The 21,282-nt window shown below is 51.3% G+C and overlaps 1 protein-coding gene across 1 annotated transcript in view; it reads left to right on the top strand.

Annotated features, from left to right (window-relative positions):
* Usp39 (ubiquitin specific peptidase 39) overlaps positions 1-18,457 on the top strand; it is a 35,819-nt gene extending 17,362 nt beyond the window's left edge. The window contains exons 6-13 of the mRNA XM_047522778.1: positions 2,467-2,692; positions 3,982-4,059; positions 5,951-6,018; positions 6,536-6,724; positions 11,371-11,513; positions 15,637-15,772; positions 17,175-17,261; positions 18,033-18,457. Coding sequence (XP_047378734.1) covers positions 2,467-2,692; positions 3,982-4,059; positions 5,951-6,018; positions 6,536-6,724; positions 11,371-11,513; positions 15,637-15,772; positions 17,175-17,261; positions 18,033-18,080 — 975 coding nt within the window. The 3' untranslated portion in view covers positions 18,081-18,457. The remainder of the gene's footprint in view (positions 1-2,466; positions 2,693-3,981; positions 4,060-5,950; positions 6,019-6,535; positions 6,725-11,370; positions 11,514-15,636; positions 15,773-17,174; positions 17,262-18,032) is intronic.
* The last annotated feature ends 2,825 nt before the right edge of the window (positions 18,458-21,282 follow it).

Raw genomic sequence — 21,282 nt, 5'->3', positions numbered from 1 at the left:
TTTGTGTATTTGGTGTTCTGTAAGCCTCTTGTAATTGATTTTCCATTTCATTCTTCAGGCTTGGGAAATTTTCTGCTATTATTTCATTGAATAGGTTGTTCATTCCTTTGGTTTGTATCTCTGTGCCTTCCTCAATCCTGATAATTCTTAAATTTGGTCTTTTCACGATGTCCCATGGTTCTTGGAGATTCTGTTCATGATTTCTTACCATCTTTCTGTTTGGGCAACTTTATTTTCAAGATTAAATATTTTGTCTTCATTGTCTGAGGTTCTGTCTTTCAAGTGGTCTAGTCTTTTGGTGATGTTTTCCATTGAGTTTTTTATTTGGTTTATTGTTTCCTTCATTTCAAGGATTTCCATTTGATTTTTTTTGAGAATATCTCTTTGTTGAAATGATCTTTCGCTTCCTGCAGGTGCTCTTTCAGCTTATTGGTATTATCATTCATTGCCTGCCTTTGCTCTCTTATCTCATCCTTTGCTTCGCAAATCATCTTAATCATGTATAATCTGAAGTCCTTTTCTGACATTTCTTCTACCATACTGTCATTGGATTCTATTCATATAGAATCTAGATTTGTTTGGATCATTTTCTTCCCTTGTTTTTTTCATGTTGTTCATGTATCTTCCCCTCTAGCAGTGCAGATTCCCCCTATAGGCTGATAGGGCCCTATAGGTTTTCTAAACCTTTTCTTTAAGGGGGAGATTAATATTATCAGTGCCCAATTCAAACAGTGTGCAATCCTAGACCAAATAGCTCCTATGAGGACAATAACAATATTGTCAAAATAAACAGAATGAGTTCAGTTATTATCTTCAGCATAACAGTTTTGCAATAAGGCCTGCAGTTTCTAATGGAGGACAAAGAGGATGCAGAGGGATGTAGGATGTAGCTGTTAATGGGATAAGAAAAGAATATACAGAAGTTCTAGATAATAGAAAGGGTGAGAGTATAATCAAAAGATTGGTTGTTAGCATGCAATAAGGGAGAAAGAGACTCTGAGGCGACAGGTAAACAAAAGGAAAAGAGAGCAAGAAAAGTAAAGAAATAAAAACTTAAAATTTTTCAATAAGGAGAAAAAAGAAAATCTACAGTATAACAGTCATATAGTAATGAAACTCTCAGAGTTCAGTAGCCTGATGCATGAGAGGTACCTGACAATGAGCTTCAAGTCTCCAGCATTCGTCTCAGGATGGGATTTGTCCCACCTAAAGATCGGAGCTATGGCTTCCAGGATTATCCAAGATGGCTGCTCTGGCTTCCAAATGTGTTGGGAAATGGGGAGCTGCAGCTTGGGGTGTGGACATGGTCGGCGGAGGTCTTGGGGGCGGGCTGTGGTTTGTCAGGTAGGGGTCCTGGAGGTCGGGTGTGTTTGGTGTGGTTGCAGGATCCTGGAGGCCGGGTGCAATCAGTTGGTCTGGGGTCCCGGTGATAGGGCGCAGTCAGTTGGTTTGGGGGTCCTGGCGGCAGGGAGCAGTCAGTTGATGTGAGGGCCCCGGAGACAGGGAGTGATTGTTTGGTGTGAGGGATCCTGGAGACGGGACTCAGTCGGTCTGGCCAGGGGTCCTATGGGGCCTGGCTGTTGTCTCAAAATGGCGGCAGCCACATGTACTCAAACCTGCAGGTACTGTCACAGTGAACTTCCAGGCAGCAGCAGGCAGCTGGCGCTCCAGTGGTGGTCGTCGATCAGTTTGCTGACTGTTGTCAGAGGATCGGGAGGTGAAGCTCGGGTGGTGGGTGATGGATAGGTGTAAGGCAGGCGATGGACAGGCAAGAGGCAGGCAAATGGCGGATGATAGGCGCCCTACAGTGAGTCTATGCTCTGCTTTTATTTGATGTCTGTTCCGTGGTCTCCCTCCCAGTTCTGAGCTGAGACCAGTGACCATGCCTTTCTTCCTAAAGCTTTTGCCTAATGAGGTCAGATTTATTTTTGTTTTAAATGTTTGGCCATTTTTCATTATAACAGAGTACATTCACTTTTATGTGAAATTGCATGGTTTTATTAGGGAAGCATCAAATTTTTTTGATGATTTTCCTACCTTATTTTTTTTCTCCAATTGTTTTTATCAGAGCTTTATAGCTATATGTTGTAGTTGGGTTCATCCTGACAAATTCATGTTATTTAACATGGTGTCGAGAAGTGGGGCTGGTGTTCCGGTAGTTGATGAAAGAGAACGTGGTTTCTAGCCATTAGTGCCTTGAGTTTCAGTATCTACACAGGTTTAATTGGAGTAAGAAAGGAAAGTACTGAGTGGCAGTAGATAGGGATTCAAATACCTTTTTATTAACTCATCTGTGATGTCCATATCTACCAAGTGTCTGCAGAACTGTGTTCTGAAACTTACTGTGAAGGGTATTTCCTCTGGGGCTGTCCAGGCCCCTTGCAGGGCCCTAGCAGAGGAATGTTGACTGGAAGGACTTGACTTGTGCAGAGGGGCTTTGGACTGACCGGAGTGTGTGACTTCCAGGCTCTGTCTAACGTTCCTCCTCTCCGAAACTACTTCCTCGAAGAAGACAATTACAAGAACATCAAGCGTCCCCCAGGGGACATCATGTTCTTGTTGGTCCAGCGTTTTGGAGAGCTGATGAGAAAGCTTTGGAACCCTCGCAATTTCAAGGCACACGTCTCTCCCCACGAGATGCTCCAGGCTGTGGTCCTCTGCAGCAGGAAGACATTTCAGATCACCAGGCAAGGTAAGGAGCGGGGCTGGGCTGTGGCTCTGTGGTGGCGTGCCTGCCGAGTGTTTGCGATGGCTTCCATCCCCAGCACCACGGCAGACACTCGAGGTGAGGAAGTCATCCACGCTTCTCTGACTTGACAACAAAGCTAGTTTGAGGAACAAATGCATTTCTGCTTTGTGGTGAATCTTGATGATAGCCATAAGTGAGTAGCTTGGTGGTCCCTTACTCCTTTCTGCTCAGTGTCCCAGAAGCTGAGCAGAAAGCCTGTCTTGTTTGGTGAAATGGACTGTGTGGTGTCGGGAAGCCAGGAGGCTGGGCAGTGCTGAAGCCCTTGCCAAGTTCCTGCCACCTGTACTTCTCACTGTCTCCTGCATGGCTCCTCTGATGAACCTCTGGTTGCTCTCATCTCTTTGGGCTCAAGTTGTCTTTGCCTTGTGGGTAAAGTGGACACTAACTCTTAGTTCTAGATCTCAGGTGGTTGCTAGTGTCCACATCAGTTTGTTCAGCATGCATTTGTGGTGCTAGACTTTGGAGCCACAGGGATAAGAAACATGGTATTTCTTTTCCAGGAGCACCCAGGCTAGAGGGAAAGTAGTTGTGTAAAAAGGTGATCACAGGATGTTAGGTGCTGCCATAAGAGAACGCAAAGTGCATGCTGGGAGGGAGCACAGAGCAGGGACTCCCAGCTGCATATGTGGGAGGGAAGCTGAGGCCACAGGGCCGGGGGCAGGCTGTGGGTGGACGTTCTGGGTAGAAGCATGGAGGTGTGGGACCTGGGCAGACTGCATGCACATGCCTGGAGCTGGGATTCTGGGGTCAGTGGAGAGCTGAGGTGTAGGCAGGGAAGGAAGGGCCAAATTTCCTGGTTTGTGTGCCACTCTAAGGAGTTGGGATTATGTCCTGTCAAAGGTGGGGGTCAGTGAAGACCTCCACATGCACATTGACAGCAGCCCTAGGAGTGACTCAGTGGCTTTTAAGAGTCTCAGCCATTTAAGGAAAGAAGTCAGGCACTGTAGGTAAGCAGGGAAGGAGTGGGCCCAGGCTCCTTGGGGGCTTGGGGCCATAGGGAATGAAGACTCATGTTGGGGTGCTAATATATATTGAGCAGATGCCCCGTGGTTTATTCCCAAAGAGGCAGAAGTTACTAACTCTTGGAGCCTGGTGTTTGTAGCTTGCAGGAGCATCGTGCTCGAGGGCCTCTCTCTTCTGGAAGAGGGTAGCAGGACTGCAGGGTGGCCAGCTGCTTGGGGATTCCTTTCTTGTTTCCAGCTTCCACATGTTCCTTGCCTCTTTTTCTCCAGGAGACGGAGTTGACTTCTTGTCTTGGTTTCTGAATGCTCTGCACTCAGCCCTGGGGGGCACAAAGAAGAAAAAGAAGAGTAAGTCTCATTGCTTATAAAAGAGGTTTTTTTCTCTGCTGGCCCATCTTTAAACAACTTCATAACCTCCTGTCCTCTTGTTCTAGACTGTCTCTTTACCGGAAGAGTGTTGGGATGTATTGTATAACAGATTAAATTTTCTTCTTGACTTTAGCTCCTGTCCATTTATTTATTTATTTACTTTTGTTAGAATATGGTTGTTATTCCCAGTGGAATTTTTTTTTTTGTGGTGCTGGGGATCGAACCCAGGTTTCACGCTTGTTAGGCAGGTGTCCTGCCACTGAGCTACAGTCATTCCAGTGGCAGAAATGCCTGGAAGACACGTTAGGTGGAAGACGACTCCTGAACGTCACCCCTGGTGTGGGAGCTGAGGTAGTCGGTCTTGTGGTAGAGAGCAGAGTGGCGGCCGGGCAGGTGAGTGAGGGTGCAGCTGTGCAGGAGGGCAGCACGGCAGGACAGCTGGTCAGCAGCGGTCACTGTAGGGGTGGAAGTAGGTAGTGGAGGGTTTGGAATGTTCTTAACACAGAAATGACAAACGTTCGAGGTGCTGGTTGCACCAGTTGCCCTGATTTGATCATTACGTGTTGTATACATGTATTGGAATGTTACCCTGTACAATTATTACATGTCAGTTAAATTTTCTTTTAACAAAACAGAAATGGGTATAATAGTGCCTCGAACTCCTGTTCCAGTTTCAACATGCTGGGCAGTGCCCTGTGGCCCTCCAGGCTCCTGCCAGTGCGGGGTGGTGGCCTGGCGTTTGAGTTGCAGGTTGGAGCCACCTAGCAGCTAGTTCCTCATGCGGGGTCTGCACTGAGGCAGGAGGCTGACCTGCTAGGATCCCGGACTTAGAGTCCCTCTGTCCCTCATCGTCCTCACTGGCTTAGGGGCACCCAGCGCAGCTATCAGCTCATGGGCTGCAGAGCTGGGCAGCGTGTAGAGGCCCAGTGCATCTTCTTGACTTCTGATTTCTGAGGGCCCTTGTGGGCTGCCTGCCCTGGTGTCTTCAGCCTGGCCTACTTTCTCCATTCTCACCTGTGTCCAGGCAGGCTTCTAGGACCCAGTGTGCGCGCTCTCATTGCTTTGGTCCCGTTCTCGTCCATCTCTTAGTCTGTGGTTTTGCTTTTGCTTTGGTGTCCAGTGTTGGTGGACATTATTCCCTTTGTGGGCAGCATATAGTTATGGGCAGTTCCTTGGTTGGGCCCCGTGTGCTTGTGAAAACATACACACACATACAAACACACACACATTCTGTTCTGGGAATTGAATCCAAGGGTACTCCCCTACCATGCTACATCCCCAGCCTTTTTATTTTTTTATTATTATTTATTTATTTAAAAATTTTTCTCTTTTAGTTGTATATGGACAGCATGCTCTTATTTTATTTATTTTGTTGTGGTGCTTCGGATTGAACCCAGCGCCTCACACAGGCTAGGCATGCACTCTGCCACTGAGCTACAGCCCCAGCCCTATTTTTCACTTGGAGACAGGGTCCCACTAAGTTGCTGAGGCTGGTCTCAAACTTGCAGTCCTGCTGCCTCAGCCTCCCAGGTCGCAGGACTAATGTGGACGCACCACTGTGCCTGGTTGCTTGTGAATTTTTGTGAGTCATGAATCTTCAGGCTCCGTGGATTGTTCATTGTTGTCGTGCATGTTTCTCTCATGGGCCAGGCCCTGTTTTGGAGGGTCCCAGTGCCTTTGGAGAAGACACAATGTGATCCCTTCCACACGTCGTAAATGTACCGCAGTGGTACGTGTTTCTGAGGGACGCTTCTGTGTAGGAGGCTTCTTTGGGTTTGGGGCCGGAAGCTGTGCTTTGTCTCAGGTTGGGGATGTTTCTGTCATGCTTTCCAGGCTCACCATGTTTGTGCTTTGCCTTTTGTTTGCACAGCGATAGTGACTGATGTTTTCCAGGGGTCCATGCGGATCTTCACCAAGAAGCTTCCCCACCCTGATCTGGTGAGTGGGTGGGGCCGTCTAGGACTGATGGTGTTGCCTAGGGGACTTGGAGGGTAGAGCTGCCCAGAGCAGCTCCTCAGGCCCCTGTGGGTGGCTGTGGGCTCTGGACATGCTGGTGCGAGGGGCCCGACCACTGCGAAGGCTCAGCCATGCTTCCCAGACCATCCCAGAGACTTCTAGATGGTCAGTTTATAAGCAGAATACACAGAAGAGACTGTTTTGTTTGTTTGCTACTGGGCTGGAATCCAGGGTAGCCACTAAGCTGCACCCCTAGCTGTTTTGTTTTGAGACAGGGTCTTGCTAAGTTCAGGCTGGCCTTGAACTTGCGATCCTCCTGCCTCAGCCTCCCAAGCGGCTTACGGGTTATGGGTGAACGCCGTGGGTTGGTTCTTGAACCGGCGTCACTGGGGGCTGCAGCTCTGGGACCTGCCAGGCCCCGGCAGCCGTCTCGGCGCTGTCCCGGTGGCCTGTGTCCTGCTGCCACACCTGCCCTCCTGTTGCTGTCACTCATCCACAGCCCGCAGAGGAGAAGGAGCAGCTGCTGCACAACGACGAGTACCAGGAGGCCATGGTGGAGTCCACGTTCATGTACCTGACGCTGGACCTGCCCACCGCCCCGCTCTACAAGGACGAGAAGGAGCAGCTCATCATCCCCCAGGTGCCGCTCTTCAACATCCTGGCCAAGTTCAACGGCATCACTGAGAAGGTAGCCTCGCCATTCCTGCGCTGCCCGCCTGGCCCTGGCCCTCCTGACCGCCTCGCCTCCTCCCTCCTCCCGGCCGGGCGCCCTGGGCAGTGCCCTCCCTGCCGTGCCCTGCCCGCCGTCTCTCACACTTGAGTGTCCGCTCGGATGTGCTGCGTTGGTTAGGAAGCGTGTCTCAGAGCCCCCGACTCCCGGGAGCCTCGGTCTTGCCTCGCGGTTCCCCTCTCGCGCCTCGTCCGTCCCTTCTAGCTGCCTGCCGCAGATGCGTTGGAGAAACGCAGCCGCAGGGAAGCACGCCATCCGGTTGGACCCAGGGGCGTGCTGTCACTGAGCTGCATCCCCAGCCCTTTTCAGGTTTTGAGACAGGTTCTGTGCTGCTGATGAGCACTGTTCCTTAAGCTTAAGTAATATCAAGATTCCCGTGAAACTTCAGTATCGATTTAGGTTTGTTCTTATTTTAACTGATCGATGAATAGCGATGACGTAATGTGGTTTCCTTTTTCTTTCCTAGTGCTGGGGCTGAACCCAGAGGTGCTCGTTTCTCCTTTTTTGTGGTGCTGGGGGTTGAACCTTGGGCTATAAGCATGCTAGGCAAGTGTGCTACTGCTGAGCCGTGTCCCTAGCCCTGCCGAGACAGGTCTACCTAAGTTGCTGAGGCTGGTCTTGACCACCATTTGCCTGCTGAGCAATTGGGATGACAGGCATGCGCCATCACGCCCGGCTTGAAGCTTGTTCTTGGTATCCTAAATCTTCATCTGGGGAGTGGCTGCATGCATGCTGTGGCATGTGTCAGGACTTCAATCTTTTTTTTTTTTTTGCAGGGGGCACTGGGGATTGAATTCAGGGGCAGTCGACCCCTGAGCCCCATCCCTAGCCCTGTTTTGTATTTTATTTAGAGATGGGGTCTCACTGAGTTGCTTAGCGCCTCAGCCCCCAAGCCACTGGGATTCTAGGCGTGTGCCGCCAGCAAGGACTTCTTTCTTTTTTATGGCCAAATTATATTCCATCAAGTGAACATGCTGTCTTTTGTGTGTTCATCAGCTGACGGGCGTCAGGCCTGGTCTTCACCCTTGACTGAGGATCAGTGCTGATGTCGACACTGGTCCACAGGTTTTTATGTGGACGTGTTTTCCTTTCCCTTGGGCACACGTCAAGGATGGCATTGCTGGTCGGGTAGCAGCTGCAGACTGGCTGTCAGGCGCTGCGGAGCTCTCTCCTGCATTCCCACCGTCACCTCCGTGGCTTCAGTGTCCATGTCTGCACCAGCCCTTGCCACCGCCTGCCACTGATCACAGCCACCTGGAGGGTGTCGGGTGGTCGTGTTTCCCTCCTACGAATGGCGAACATCTTTTCCCGTGTTTATTGTCCATGTATGTATCATCTTTGTGAAATGTCCTTTCAGATCCTTTGTTGAAAAATTGAGTTACAGATCTGTCCTGCTGATTAGCAAGAGCGCTATGTATTCCACGTATAATTCTCTTATCAGAAACATGATTTGCAAATATTTTCTTCGGTTCTTCTTCCTTTTTTTTGTTTTTTGGTAGTGTTTGTAGGGGTTTGAACTCCGGGCCTTGCAAGTGCTTTACTGCTGAGCTACACCCTGAGCACTTTTGTTTTTCATTTTTGCTCAGTTGCTGAAGCTGGCCTCAGACTTGTGATCCTCCTGCCTCGGCCTCTGAGTTGCTGGAATTACAGGAGTGCACCTTCACACCCTGCCTGTTGCACTTCATTAATAGTGTCCTTTAAACATGATACTTTTTTAAGTTTTTAGAAATTATTTTATAACATTTTTTAAAAACTATTTTAGTTGTCAGTGGATCTTTATCTTATTTATTTATATGCAGTGCTGAGAATCAAACCCAGGGCCTCACCCATGCCAGGCAAGTGCTTTACCACTGAGCCACAAAACCAGCCCCCTAACTTACTTTTAATTGTGGGAAATATATGTAACATTAAAGTTATTTTAAGTTTTTATTGCAAAAAATTTAATTTTATCCTATTCTATGAGAATGATAGGTGAAGCCAGGTGCAATGGTGCTTGCCTGTAATCCCAGAGGCTCAGGAGGCTGAGGCAGCAGGATTGTGAGTTCAAAGCCAGCCTCAGCAACTTATTGAGGCACTAAGCAACTCAGTGAGACCCTGTCTCTAAATAAAATACAGGAAAGGGCTGAGGATGTGGCTCAGTGGTTGAATGCCCCTGAGTTCAGTTCTGGGTACCCCAAAAAAAAAAAAGAGAATGATAAGTGATCACTATGAAACATTCAAGCAATGTGGAAAAATGTAAATAAAAGTAACAAACATAAAATCCTAACAACTAGAAGTGACCAGGGTTAACAGCTGAATACCACCATTCTTGGCATCTGTCTTTTCTCTTCTCTTTTTTTTTTTTTTTTTTTAATTTATTTTTTTAATTTTTAAAATTTATTTTTATTGTAAACAAATGGGATACATGTTGTTTCTGTTTATACATGGAGTAACAGCATACCATTTGCATAATCATACGTTTACATAGGGTAATGGTGTTTAAATCATTCTGTTATTTTTTCCTTTCCCCCCACCCCTCCCACCCCTCTTTTCCCTCTGTACAGTTCCTCCTTCCTCCATTCTTGCACCCCTCCCACCCCCCGTTATGTGTCATCATCCGCTTATCAGTGAGATCATTCGTCCTTTGGATTTTTGAGATTGGCTTATCTTACTTAGCATGATATTCTCCAATTTCATCCATTTACCTGCAAATGCCATAATTTTATTATTCTTTATGACTGAATAATATTCCATTGTATATATATACCACAGTTTCTTTATCCATTCATCAATTGAAGGACATCTAGGTTGGTTCCACAGTCTGGCTATTGTGAATTGAGCAGCTATGAACATTGATGTGACTGTATCTCTGAAGTATGCTGATTTTAAGTCCTTTAAGTATAGGCCGAGGAATGGGCTAGCTGGGTCCAGTGGTGGTTCCATTCCAAGTTTTCTAAGGAATCTCCACACTGCTTTCCAGAGTGGCTGCACTAATTTGCAGCCCCACCAGCAATGTATGAGTGTACCTTTTTCCCCACATGCTCTCCAACACCTATTGTTGCTAGTATTCTTGATAATAGACATTCTAATTGGGGTGAGATGGAATCTTAGTGTAGTTTTGATTTGCATTTCTCTTATTACTAAAGATGGTGAACATTTTTCCATATGTTTGTTGATTGCTTGTAGATCTTCTGTGAAGTGTCTATTCATATCCTTAGCCCATTTGTTGATTGGGTTATTTGCATTCTTGGTGTAGAGTTTTTTGAGTTCTTTATAGATTCTGGAGATTAGTGCTCTATCTGAAGTATGAGTGGCAAAGATTTTCTCCCACTCTGTAGGCTCTCTCTTCACATTGCTGATAGTTTCCTTTGCTGAGTTTCTCTTCTCTTAAAGTTTGGCAGTGCTAGGGTTTGAACCCTGGGTTCTTGTGGCAAGGCCTGTAATCCTAGCTACTCGGGAGTCTGAGGTAGGAGGATCACAGGTATGAAGCCAACCTCAGCAGCTTAACAAGAAAGACCCTGTCTCAAAATAAAATGAAATTAAAAATGAGCTGGGGACTAGCTCAATGTTAGATCATCTGGGGTTTTATCCCCAATGCCAGGAAAAGAAGAGTCACATCTTAAATTGAGATGGGAGGCACTGTCTGCAGGGACTGAAGGAATTTATATGTGCTTCCTCTTCCTTCCACCTCCTCTTCCATCCCTCCTCTTCGAATTTTGGCTTCTGTTGTAGTCTTCTGGAGAAGGTGCCATGTGCACCTCTGCACCCATCTCATGTTCTCCAGCTTTTAAGCCCTCGGGCTGGGCAGATGCCCACTCCTTTGCCATTCCTCCTCCCCAGGTGCACTAAGACCTTAAAAATAGGCCTGGCAGACTGCTTGGACCACAAGTCAGGGACTTTTTTTGGTGCTGGGGATGGAACTGGGCCTCTTGCTTGATAAACGCACACTCTGTCACCGAGCCACACCCAGCCCGTTTGGGGACCTTGGAGGAAGGAGGAGTGTGGGGAGATGGTAGCCCCCTCTGCTGGAAGGCTTGCCCACCGTGGGAAGGGCAGGAGGGCCTGCCTGCCTTTGAGCCAAGCAAGCCTGGCCTAGAGTTCTTTCAGCTTTCAGCAGGTCTTCCTTTCCTCTGGCAGCTTTGCTTTCCTAGAGAGGCTGGCGACACATCGTTGTGGTTGTAGTTGACAGTGATCATACACTGACCAAAATAGCCTGCAGTCGGGTCTTTTTAGTCCCACTCAGCAGAATTGTTGGCCTCAGCCAGGTATGAAGTCCGGGTAGGAGGCGTATTATGTCTTTAAAAAACAACATACCCATTGGCTCGGGAGGCTGAGGCAGAAGGATCTGGAGTTCAAATCCAGCCTCAGCAACTTAGGGAGGCCCTAAACAACTCAGTGAGACCCTGTCTCTAAATAAAGTACAAAGTAAGGCTGGGGATGTGGCTCAGTGGTCGAGTGCCCCAAGTTCAGTCCCCAGTACCAAAAAAAAAAGGGGGGGGGGCTGGGATGTCTCAGTGGTTAAGGGCCCCTCGTTCAGTCCCTGGTACCAAAAGGACCAAAAATCACAGCAGTTCCTACACCAGCACCTGCAGACCTCTGGCGCTAACGTGGCGATTCCCTCCTAGGAATACAAGACTTACAAGGAGAACTTCCTGAAGCGCTTCCAGCTTACCAGGCTGCCCCCGTATCTGATCTTCTGTATCAAGCGCTTCACCAAGAACAACTTCTTTGTGGAGAAGAACCCCACCATCGTCAACTTCCCCATCACGTGAGCCCCGCCTGCCCGGCCGCCCTGAGGCTGGGTTCTTTCTGCGCCTTTGCACCGTCACTGCTGTGGGACTTTCTGTGTTGGGGTCGCAAGCAGTGGAGCCTGGCTGTGCTGCTGAGTTGGGGTTTGGCTGGAGGAAGCAGATATTCCGGGGACCCCAAGATGTCTGCCTGCAGGCAGCCCCCTTTGCTTCCGTGGGCGCCGAGGGCGGGCGGGTGGACCTCCACCAAATGCTTCCAGTGTGCTGCCTTCTAACTTGGAAAGAGGCCTTGGGCGGTACCCTTCCGGAGGCTTCAGTGGTCAAGAGGTGGTGTTTCTCACTCTGCAGAAGGCCCGAGGGGCCTGGGCGGGGCCGCGGGGACCAGTGTGTCTGAGCGGCTGTTTTGGAGAGCTCTAGGGAGGGTTAGGGTTTTGGGGGGCCTGCTGTGTTTAGCTGTGGGGCCCTTCTCATCTTCCCTTCCTGGTCTTTATTTTTTTAAACTTCCACAGAGGAGCTGGGGAGCTGTTAATGGACAGAGGCTTATCTCCTTGTTCTTTCTCCCTCCATCCTCTTCCATTTCACCAGCACTGCCAGTTTTTTCCTTTGAAAATAGTTCTAGTTCTTAGTTCTGTGTAGTGTTTTTAAGAGAATGTCTAAAATTGAGAGGCCTGAGCTCTGGGTTGTCCTAGTGGTGACCCTGGAGAGGCATTTGCCTATTTTCTACCTGTATTCTCATTCACAAAATGTGAGACTTGGGCTGGATGGGTCCTGACATTTTAGTTTCTCTGGATTCCATGATCCACGAAAGAGGACTACAGGAGAATTAATTCCTTCCTTCCATCCGTCCCCCTGCCTGTCTTTGCTGGAGATTGAACCAGGGCCTTATGCATGCCAGGCAAGCTCTGTACCACTGAGCCATATCCCCAGTCCTTTTTTTTTTTAAAAAAAAATTATTTTTAGCAGGGCACATGCCTGTAATTCGAGAGACTCGGGAGGCGGGAGGCTGAGACAGGGATTGCAAGTTTGAGGCCAGCCTTAGCAACTCGGTGAGACTCCCAGCAATCTTGTGAGACCCTGTCTCAAAATGAGAAGGGATGGGGATGTAGCTCATTGGTACAGTACACCTGGGTTCAATCCCTAGTACTGCTCACCCACCCCCAAATAAAAAAAAGAAAGAAAATTACTGTGAGACAGGTTCTTGCTAAGTGGCTAGGCTAACCTTGAACTTGCTCTCCTCCTGCCTCAGCCTCTGAGCTGCTGGGATTGTGAGTGTCGGCCACCGCACCCTGCTGGGATAACTTCCTAACGAGAATTACGAGTCTTTTCCTCTTCCCACCTTTTTCTTCCTGTTCTTCACTCCTATCTTGTTTGCGTGACAAGTGGAATCAGTGGGGTACCTGAAGCAGCTCTCTGCTGTCTCCAGTGGGACCACAGGGGCACTTCCTTTGGAATTCTGTGGATTTGGGTTTTTTTTTCAGAGCTGGTCTCTCACCCGCCACAGTCACCAGCCTATTCCTGGTAGTGAGGTGTGATCTTGACCGTGGGTAGCCCAAGGGAAGACCATGGACAGCTGCTCTGCTCAGTCTGCTCAGCCTCATGGAAGCCTCTGCCCGCTGTCCTTCATGGTGGGCCTGCAGCATGTCCATTTTCCTGCCAGTTGCATTTGCATTTTGTAACTGATTTCAGCAGTTTACCCTTCAGAAGGTTTGCTCTGGAGAAGTGAAGGAAAGATGGCTTCCTAGCTAGTCAGCCATCTAGGGGACATCACTGCTTGTGGAAAGTTCTGGAATCCCGTTCTTTAATTACTTCACTTGCTGTAAGTACAGAACAATAGGGTGTGGATGACCCAGATGTCCCTGCTTTGGGAAAGGACCCTTCTCTTGTGCCTCGGTCTTCCCCTTGTTTATTTGTGGCACATTCTCTGTTGGAGGATCATGTGGGTGGATGTTTTGCATGCAGGTTTAAAGTTTACTGTTCAGTTAATTAGTCCACAGGAAGCTGTTTTCCACATGTGACTATTGTCTGAGTGGGAGGTGTACTTTGCTCCTTTGTCCATTTTCTAAAACAGAATGAATCTGGACAGTCTGGTTCCATTCTGAAATTTGAGAGGAAGCACTGCTGGGACTTCCTGGTACTCCTTCACCCAGCTCCAGACAGCTGATCAAGCAGAGCAGAAACACCCCGGGAGGTCAGCCTCAGCAGCCTGTAGGCGGGTGATGTCTGGCTCACGGACATTCTTAGGATTCCTGTTGAAGTTAGGTTTCATAAGGAGCACTTCTGCAGGCTGACTGTGTAGTATATTGGGTGCTGTCAGTCATTAGAAACTACTCTGCTGCACAGAGAAACTTCATGAAATAAACAGGACAAAGCTGCAGTCCTGTTTATTGCTGATTTTACTTTTAAAATCTCTTGGTGTTATTGAACTGTGAATACACTAAATTCAGAGGAAGAAACGTAACTGGACATGACAGGCTGGGGATGGAGAGCTCTTGCTGAGTATGTGGGAGGCCCTGGGTTCAGTCCCCAGCATCTCAAAACAGTCACTGGACGTGACCACCATTAGCGGTTCCTCATGGGTCCTTCAGAGATGGTACTGTTGTGTTCCCTGTGACGAGTGGTGGCACATCAGATGATCTTGCAGAGATTAGAAAGGTGAGGTCATCTTATTTGTGCCTCATGTTATTTTTATGAATATTTTGCAGGTTCCAAAATAATACATTTCCCCTAAAATTATGTAGTTAGCATGTTCTCTTAATATTCATGTTAACTGCTGGGCACAGTGGTGCACACCTGTGATATAGTGACTTGGGAGGATGAGGCAGAAGGATCACCGGTTCAGGACTGGTCTCAGCAACTTAGTGAGACCCTCTCTCAAAATAAATACTAGAAAAGACTGTGACGTAGCTCGGTGATAACACGCCCTGGGTTCACTTGCCAATACCACACACAGAGGAAGTATTCATGCTGACTGTCCTATTAAACCACTTGAAAGTTCTTAGTAATTGACAACACGCATTTTGGCTGGGGGCACTGAGCACTTTAATGCTGACCTACAGCCCCAGTCCTTTTTAAAAACTCTTTTGAGAAAGGGACTTGCTAAGTTGCTGAAGGTCTCATTGAGTTGTGAGGCTGACCTGAACTGGAAATCTCCCGCCTCAGCTGTGCCAGTTGCTGGGATTGCAGGTGTGCACTGTGCCGCTGACAGTGAGCATTTATTACAGTGTTCAGTTTGCAGTGAGTATACACTTGTACTTCAGCGGATGGAATTCAGCACAAAGCCCAGGGTAAAGTCTTATTCTAGGCTTATCAAGAATGCTCTCCACCAAATCCAGGGTCTTGGAGCTCCAGTGGGAGGAACCTAGTCAGTTTCTTTTGGCATTTAGGATGGAGAAGCTTGAAGCCCTGGGTGGCCAAGGTGTGGGTCGTGTAGAGGAGGGAGAGCTGGGTGCAGTGGGGGTGCAGGTGCCGGAGGGGAGGTGCTGCTGGCAGAAGGGGCAGAGTGGCCGCAGCCCCTGGATTTGGCTCCTCCTGCCTGGCCTCAGGTGTGCTTCCTGGTCTGAAAACCTGAGCACATTCCCTTTTGTGCTGAAGCGACTTTGGCAGGTACTGCAACCTTTTTGCCACTTACTTGACTAGAGGAAAAACAAGGACGTGAGGTCTCAAAGTGGCTAGAAAGTCTTGACCTCTACTGAGTGTCACACTGAGATGGCCCTGGGCGACCTGGGTGACGGTGGCAACGCCCATCCCACATGGTCTGGCCACATTGCGGTGCTCCTTGAATCCTGCGGCTGCAGCTGCATCCCAGGTGGGCGGCTCACCCTGCTGTCTCACGCCTCCTCGCCCTCCTGGAGGAGACGCGACCCTCACCCTTGTCCATTGTGGCCCTGGGGCTGGTGCTGAGCTGCAGCCAGGGATCTCGGTCACCTCGGGCTGAGTCAGGCCTGACCTGAAAGCTGCTTTTCCTTCACAGCCTGTCCTTGTTGGCAAGTTTTATGATGCAGGCGACCTAGACATCCAGGGCTCTCGAAACCTGCCCACAACTGGGGTCCTGAAATGGGTCAGCAGCCTTGCGACCACTTGTGTGGACAGTGCTCTGACTTTGCAGCCATGCTCTGAAGTTCTGCCTTGTCTTCATCACCGCAGGAACGTGGATCTGAGGGAATACTTGTCTGAAGAGGTCCAGGCAGTGCACAGGAATACCACCTACGACCTCATTGCCAACATCGTGCACGACGGCAAGCCCTCCGAGGGCTCCTACCGGATCCACGTGCTGCACCACGTGAGTGGCCTCCACCCTCTGGCAGAAATAGCTGCTGCTCCTTGGGCATGGCGGAGGGCAGCTCCTTCAGTCTGCCCTTCCTCACCTGTCCTCAGGGCTCAAGCGGTGGGGCCGTCGGTCCTTGCTTTAGGGCAGTGCGCACACTGGGGACCTTTCTAAAACCCTGAGGCCTGGGCTCACCCAGGGACGAGGCGCATCACCGGGACCAGGCCAGTTATGCTGTGTAGGTCCCACAGTGCACAGGACGCCCCTGTCACAGGGAATCTGGTCCAAAACTTGTTGTCAAGGTTACGAGACTGACTACTGGAGGTGGAGAGCGGCATGGTGGTGCAGGTCCCTGGGAGGGTCCACACCAGAGCCCCACCAGGCAGATGGGTCTTCGGCCCTGGCGTTGGCGTCTTCTGAGTGCAGTGAGATTGCAGGGTCTCAGCCTCCCCCAGCCCACTGAGTCAGCATCTGCATTCAGCAGACTCTGGTTTGCATGAAATCAGACTTCGTGAGGCGCACTGGGTCAGAAGAACCCTCTGAACTCACAGGTTTGTGAGCATCTCAGACTGAAAACAACCTGAGCTGAGATCGTCTGGTGTCGCATGGAGATGAGCCTCTTGGATGTGGGTTCAGCAATGACTAGCTTTTTTATCAGGTGCTTGTCTCTGCCGGGGGTGCACCCAGGGCTTACCCTGTATCGTCTCATTTCTGTCCTCAACATCTGCAAGCTGGGTGTCTGTGCAGGTGAGGAAACTGAGGCTCAGCACTGAGCATCTGAAGTCGGCACAGCTGGAATTTGCACCCAGGTCTTTGACCTCAGAGCACATGTCATGGCCAGGGCCCTGGGTTTCCTTGCTTTATGTCCTCTCTCTCCATTCTTGGAATATCCAGAAGGTCCTCAGTGTGTCTTCTGTACTGCTGGCCTCTGTCAGGTGTGGAGGGCGAGGCAGGTGGGCTGCCAGAGGTGCTTCCTTGGTAGGGAGGCGTGGAGGTGTGTGGTGAGGCGGTCCGTGCTGGCAGGGCTGGCTCTGCAGGCCTTCGTGGTGAGCAGAGGCCACCAGAAACAGCTCCCTGACCACATTTGCTGCTGCTCTCTGGGGTGAGGCTCCAGAAGGGCGAGGAGCTGCTCCTGGTAGCCAGCACCAACCCCTCCTACCCGAGTGTCTGCTCTGGTACCTCCATGGGAAGAGACCTCTCCCGCTGCTCTGGTGTCCTCCCAGCTTCTTAGCAGGTGTGCAGGGCCTGTGAGCCTCTGCTGCACCTCACGCCTCCTCGCAGGAGTTGAGTGGCTGCTGTGGCATGGCAGCTGAGTCCTGCCAGGCCACGCACCCTCTTCCCTGTGTCTCTGGTGGGGGTCCTGTGGCTCTGAGCCGTGGTCCCTTCCTTCTGCACTGACTCGGCCTTCTGTCCATAGGGCACTGGGAAGTGGTATGAGCTGCAAGACCTGCAGGTGACGGACATCCTGCCCCAGATGATCACGCTGTCGGAGGCCTACATTCAGGTGGGTGTGGACTGAGAGAGCCTTGGGGTTCCGAGTGAGCAGTGGCCAGATTGCATGGTCCTGGAGGTCAGTCAGTCTTGCAGAAGAGGAGAGTGGGGGAGCATTGGAATCTACGTGAGCAAAGGCTGTTTGCAGAGACGAGGTCAGGTTTCCAGGAGGAAGAGTCGCCCTCAGGGAGGCCAGCTGGAAATTGTCCCCGAGCTCTGCCCCGGGCCCCTAGCACAGCCAGCCAGCAGTTTTTGTGGCCCTTGCGCTTTCTCTGAGCACTGGTGGTGGTTTTTCACCGTGTCCTCCCGTGGAGGAGTGCCTGAGGGGCAGAGTCTTCCTTTGTAACTGCCCTAGTTAAATGAGGAAGGAAGACTGAAATGTGAAGAGCCATAGCTTTGTAGAGAAGAGGGAGACGGTCCCAGAGGTGACTTTGTCTCCTCAGTGGCTTCCTCCAAAGTTGAGACTTGGCCATGCATCTTTTGGTCTGGGGGGTTATTTGGGGCTAGGGATCGAGCCCAGGGCCTTTGGTATGTGAAACATGCTGTGCCCTTGAGCTAGCTCCCAGCCCTCTGTGCGTCCTGTTTTAGAAAGGAACTTTGAACGGGAGCTAAGAAAGGAGAGGGTGGGGAATGGGGTGAGGGAATGAGCCCTGAGTCACTTTCAGACACGGAGCCGACCCAGGTGGGTGCAGGTTGCTGTTGCCTGGCAGGGAAGAGGCACGTGGGAAGCCCTGATGACCGAGAGCCGTCCGCTAATCCCAGTTCACGTTTTCCTCTGGGACAGATTTGGAAGCGGCGGGATACTGAGGAAACCAACCAGCAGGGGGCTTGAGGTGCCAGCTTCCCTCCCGAGGACTCCGACCGAGCATAGTAAATAGGATCCAACGGAGCCCAGCGGACTGGCTGCGGCTCCTGGGGGCCAGGCCAGCCTTGATGGGCTCCGGCTGCACTGGAGTGTCAAGGAGCCCTCTGCCTGGCCTCCCTCCCGCCCGTCCGGTCCCCACCAGCGGCAGCGGCCGGCTCCTTGGGTAGCTGGGTGCCTCCAAAGGTGGGAAGAGTCCTCCCCGACCCTGAGCCTGCGATCCTGGGAGGAGACAGTGGAGCCAGTGGCGGCCCCTCCTCTCAGGAGGTGGTTTGTGGTTCCCTTCAGGGCCCAGTGCGTTTTTTGGAATGGATTAAATTTTCTCTGTTTTTAAACCAGTTGCGTTTTGTGTGCTCCACCGAGGCTGCCGGCAAAGTGAAAGTCGTACTTTCCTCCTTGGTCTTCGCTGGCTGCCCTGCTGCAGCCTGTCAGCTGCTGGACCCCGTCCTTGTCTCTTCTGTCGGCTCCTGGGTGGTGTCAGTTGGGATCGTCTGACCGAAAGCTTTGAGTTGTTACTGTGCTTGCCCCAGGAGGGCGGGGAGGTTCAGACCACAGTGCGGCTCCGGGAGGGAGAACTGCTGGCTGCGGCCAGGCCGGGGGCGCCCGCGAGTAGGGACTGCCAGCCGGGAGCAGTGGGCGGCGGCCGGGCAGCCTGGATCTGAGCCCTGTGCCAGGCCCCGGGGAGCAGGGAGCCTTTCATGCAGCTGTGGGCGCCAGCCAGCCGCAGCAGGCCCTGCGAGGCCGCCCTTCCTCTGCCTCACTGGCAGCTTTGGGGTTCCTGTGGCAGGCTCATCTAGGCCCATCTGTTAAGAGCGGGCATTCCTCAGGACCCCCCAGGCCCTCTCTTCTCGTCGTTCACGTTCCCTGGGCCATTTCAGCTCTGCCTGGGGCCTCACTTGTCATGATGGTTGGGAGTATGATCCATGAACAAACTGTAGCCCAAGAATTCTCTAAGGTTGTTTTGTTTTTTTTTAAGGAAAAAAGTTGTCCAAACTGGCCTCAAACTCAGTCCTCCTGCCTCAGCCTCCCTAATAGCTGGACTTACAAGTGTGGACCACGGCACCTCACTCAGTTCTTAGCTGTAGAGCCATCTGCCTGCTTGATGTAGTTTTGGGTGTTGAAGTCAGCTCACACTCAACATCAAAACCGAGCTTGTGAGTTTTTCTCTCAGACTTAACCCTTTGCCCCGGGTTCTGGGTAAAGATGCACCATTCACCCAGTGAGGTCACTGGAGCTGGCTTAGGAGTCGCCTCATCTGTCCCCACGTCTGGTCAGTCGTACTTTTAAGTATCTTTTGAACGCCTGCCCACTTGTCATTCTCGGCCACCCTGTCTGAGTGGGCCAGCTTTGTGCGCATCCCGTAGGGAGAGTGAGGCCACCTCATGATCTGATGGGGCAGATGTCGTTCCAGTGATTCCTAATGGCGGCAGGTTGGGTCCTCAGGGGTGGCCAGGAGTGAGCGTGAGTGCAGTGGGGGAGCAGCAGACGCAGGAGTAGCCTCTGCTTCTCGCGGGGCAGCACCCACGCCGAGGCCAGTTAAGAATCCATTCAGAATGTGCCCTGGGGCTGAGTGTGGCTCAGTGATGGAACACGTGCCCCTCAAGACAATGGAATTCTGCTTTGTGGCACCTTGAGAACGAGTTGCGGGTGTCCCCTCTAAGGTGCGCTAACAGGACTGTCCCAGGAGGGGAGCAGTGGGGGCCGCTGTGCCCCAGGCGCTGTGGCCGGACATTCTGCCAGCATCGCAGGGGTCTGCCCTCCAAGGCGTCCTTGCTGAGGGTCCCTGCGGAGCCTGCTTCTGATGAAGCCTCCTTGTCGACTTCTCCACCCACTTCACGGAAGCCCAGAGGGTTACAGAGGCACAGAGGAAGTTGAGGGGCAGTGAACTGGTGACTGACTCAGTCCTGGGGCAGCTCAGCCTCCACACACACGCTGCATGAACTTGAGTTCCTGCACAGCAAAGATGGATGCTCCGGGTTTCTGCCTAACAGATCACACCTGCCCTCTCATGGGTGAGCAGCCTTCACCTGTTCCCAACGTGAGACCAGTTATCTGAAGATCAGGCTATAAAGTTAATGTCCAGCGATTCGTAGATACATAAAGATGGGAAGAACTGTTAAAAATGGTCAGCATGTCAATCATCCTGTACGTACAACACGCAAATGGAAGGAAATACACAGCCAGGTGCAGCGGCACAGGCCTGTGATCCCAGCCACTCTGGAGGCTGAGGCAGGAGGCGGCAAGTTCAAGGCCAGTCTTAGCAACGTGTAAGACGCTGTGTCAAAATAAAAGAAGGGCTTGGGATGCAGCCCAGTGATAGAGCACCCTGGCTTCCATCTTCAGTACTGAGAAGACGAAAATAGAAAACGAGCTGGTCCAGAGGCCAAGGAGCCACGGGCCCCCGGGCCAGGACTCCCAGCTGTCGGGAGCAGCTTGGCCGCTGAACTCCCCGCAGGGTGGCGTGCAGCAGGATGCTGCCTCCGGGACGAGGATCGTGTGAAGAAGTCGGTCGCAGCCCGCGACCATTCTCCAAGTCCTGCCGGCTACCGCAGGGCCTCTGCCACCCCCTTCTGCTCCAGGCAGACCCCTGCACTTCTGCCCAGCTCATCCACACTTAGAGCCAGAACTCGTTCAAAACGGCTAAGCAAGCCAGCGCTCCCCTCGCCCTGGGCTCCCACTAGGGGCATTTTCTTGACTTGTAGAGTGAAGCTGGAAATCCGGAGCTGCGTGGTGCTGCCTCTTGGCCATGCCTGTGCTCAGTGACCTGGGAGGTCGGTTAGCAGACGGGCAGGCCTCCCTCGCCCCGTGCTGCTGCTGCTTGCTGCTCCACGGCCTCCATACCCGCTTCCTGCCAGGCATATCTCAGATGGGCCCTGATTGACCTAAAGAATTCCTTTTTACCCCTGTGATTCCTGGGTTGATGCCAGTTTTCCCAACTAGACTCCTAGGTTCCCATGAGTGCCAGCCCAGGGAATGGCAAGCCACTTGGGAGGTGCTCGCCTGCTCTCGTTGGGCAAATGCATTAGTACTGCATCTGGGCTCTCTGTGCCGGCCTATTGAACACGTGATTTTTGTCCGTCTGCACGCTCCCAATATGCCACCTAAGAGTCAGGGACAGCCTTCCAGGGAGAGCCGTCATGGCCTCTGCTCAGATGGGTGTGGTGGGGGTTAC

The sequence above is a fragment of the Sciurus carolinensis genome, chromosome 13 (assembly GCF_902686445.1).
Source record: "Sciurus carolinensis chromosome 13, mSciCar1.2, whole genome shotgun sequence".
Classification (NCBI taxonomy): Eukaryota; Metazoa; Chordata; class Mammalia; order Rodentia; family Sciuridae; genus Sciurus; species Sciurus carolinensis.
Note: the sequence above shows the minus strand (reverse complement) of the source record. Positions and strands in the feature narration are given on the sequence as shown.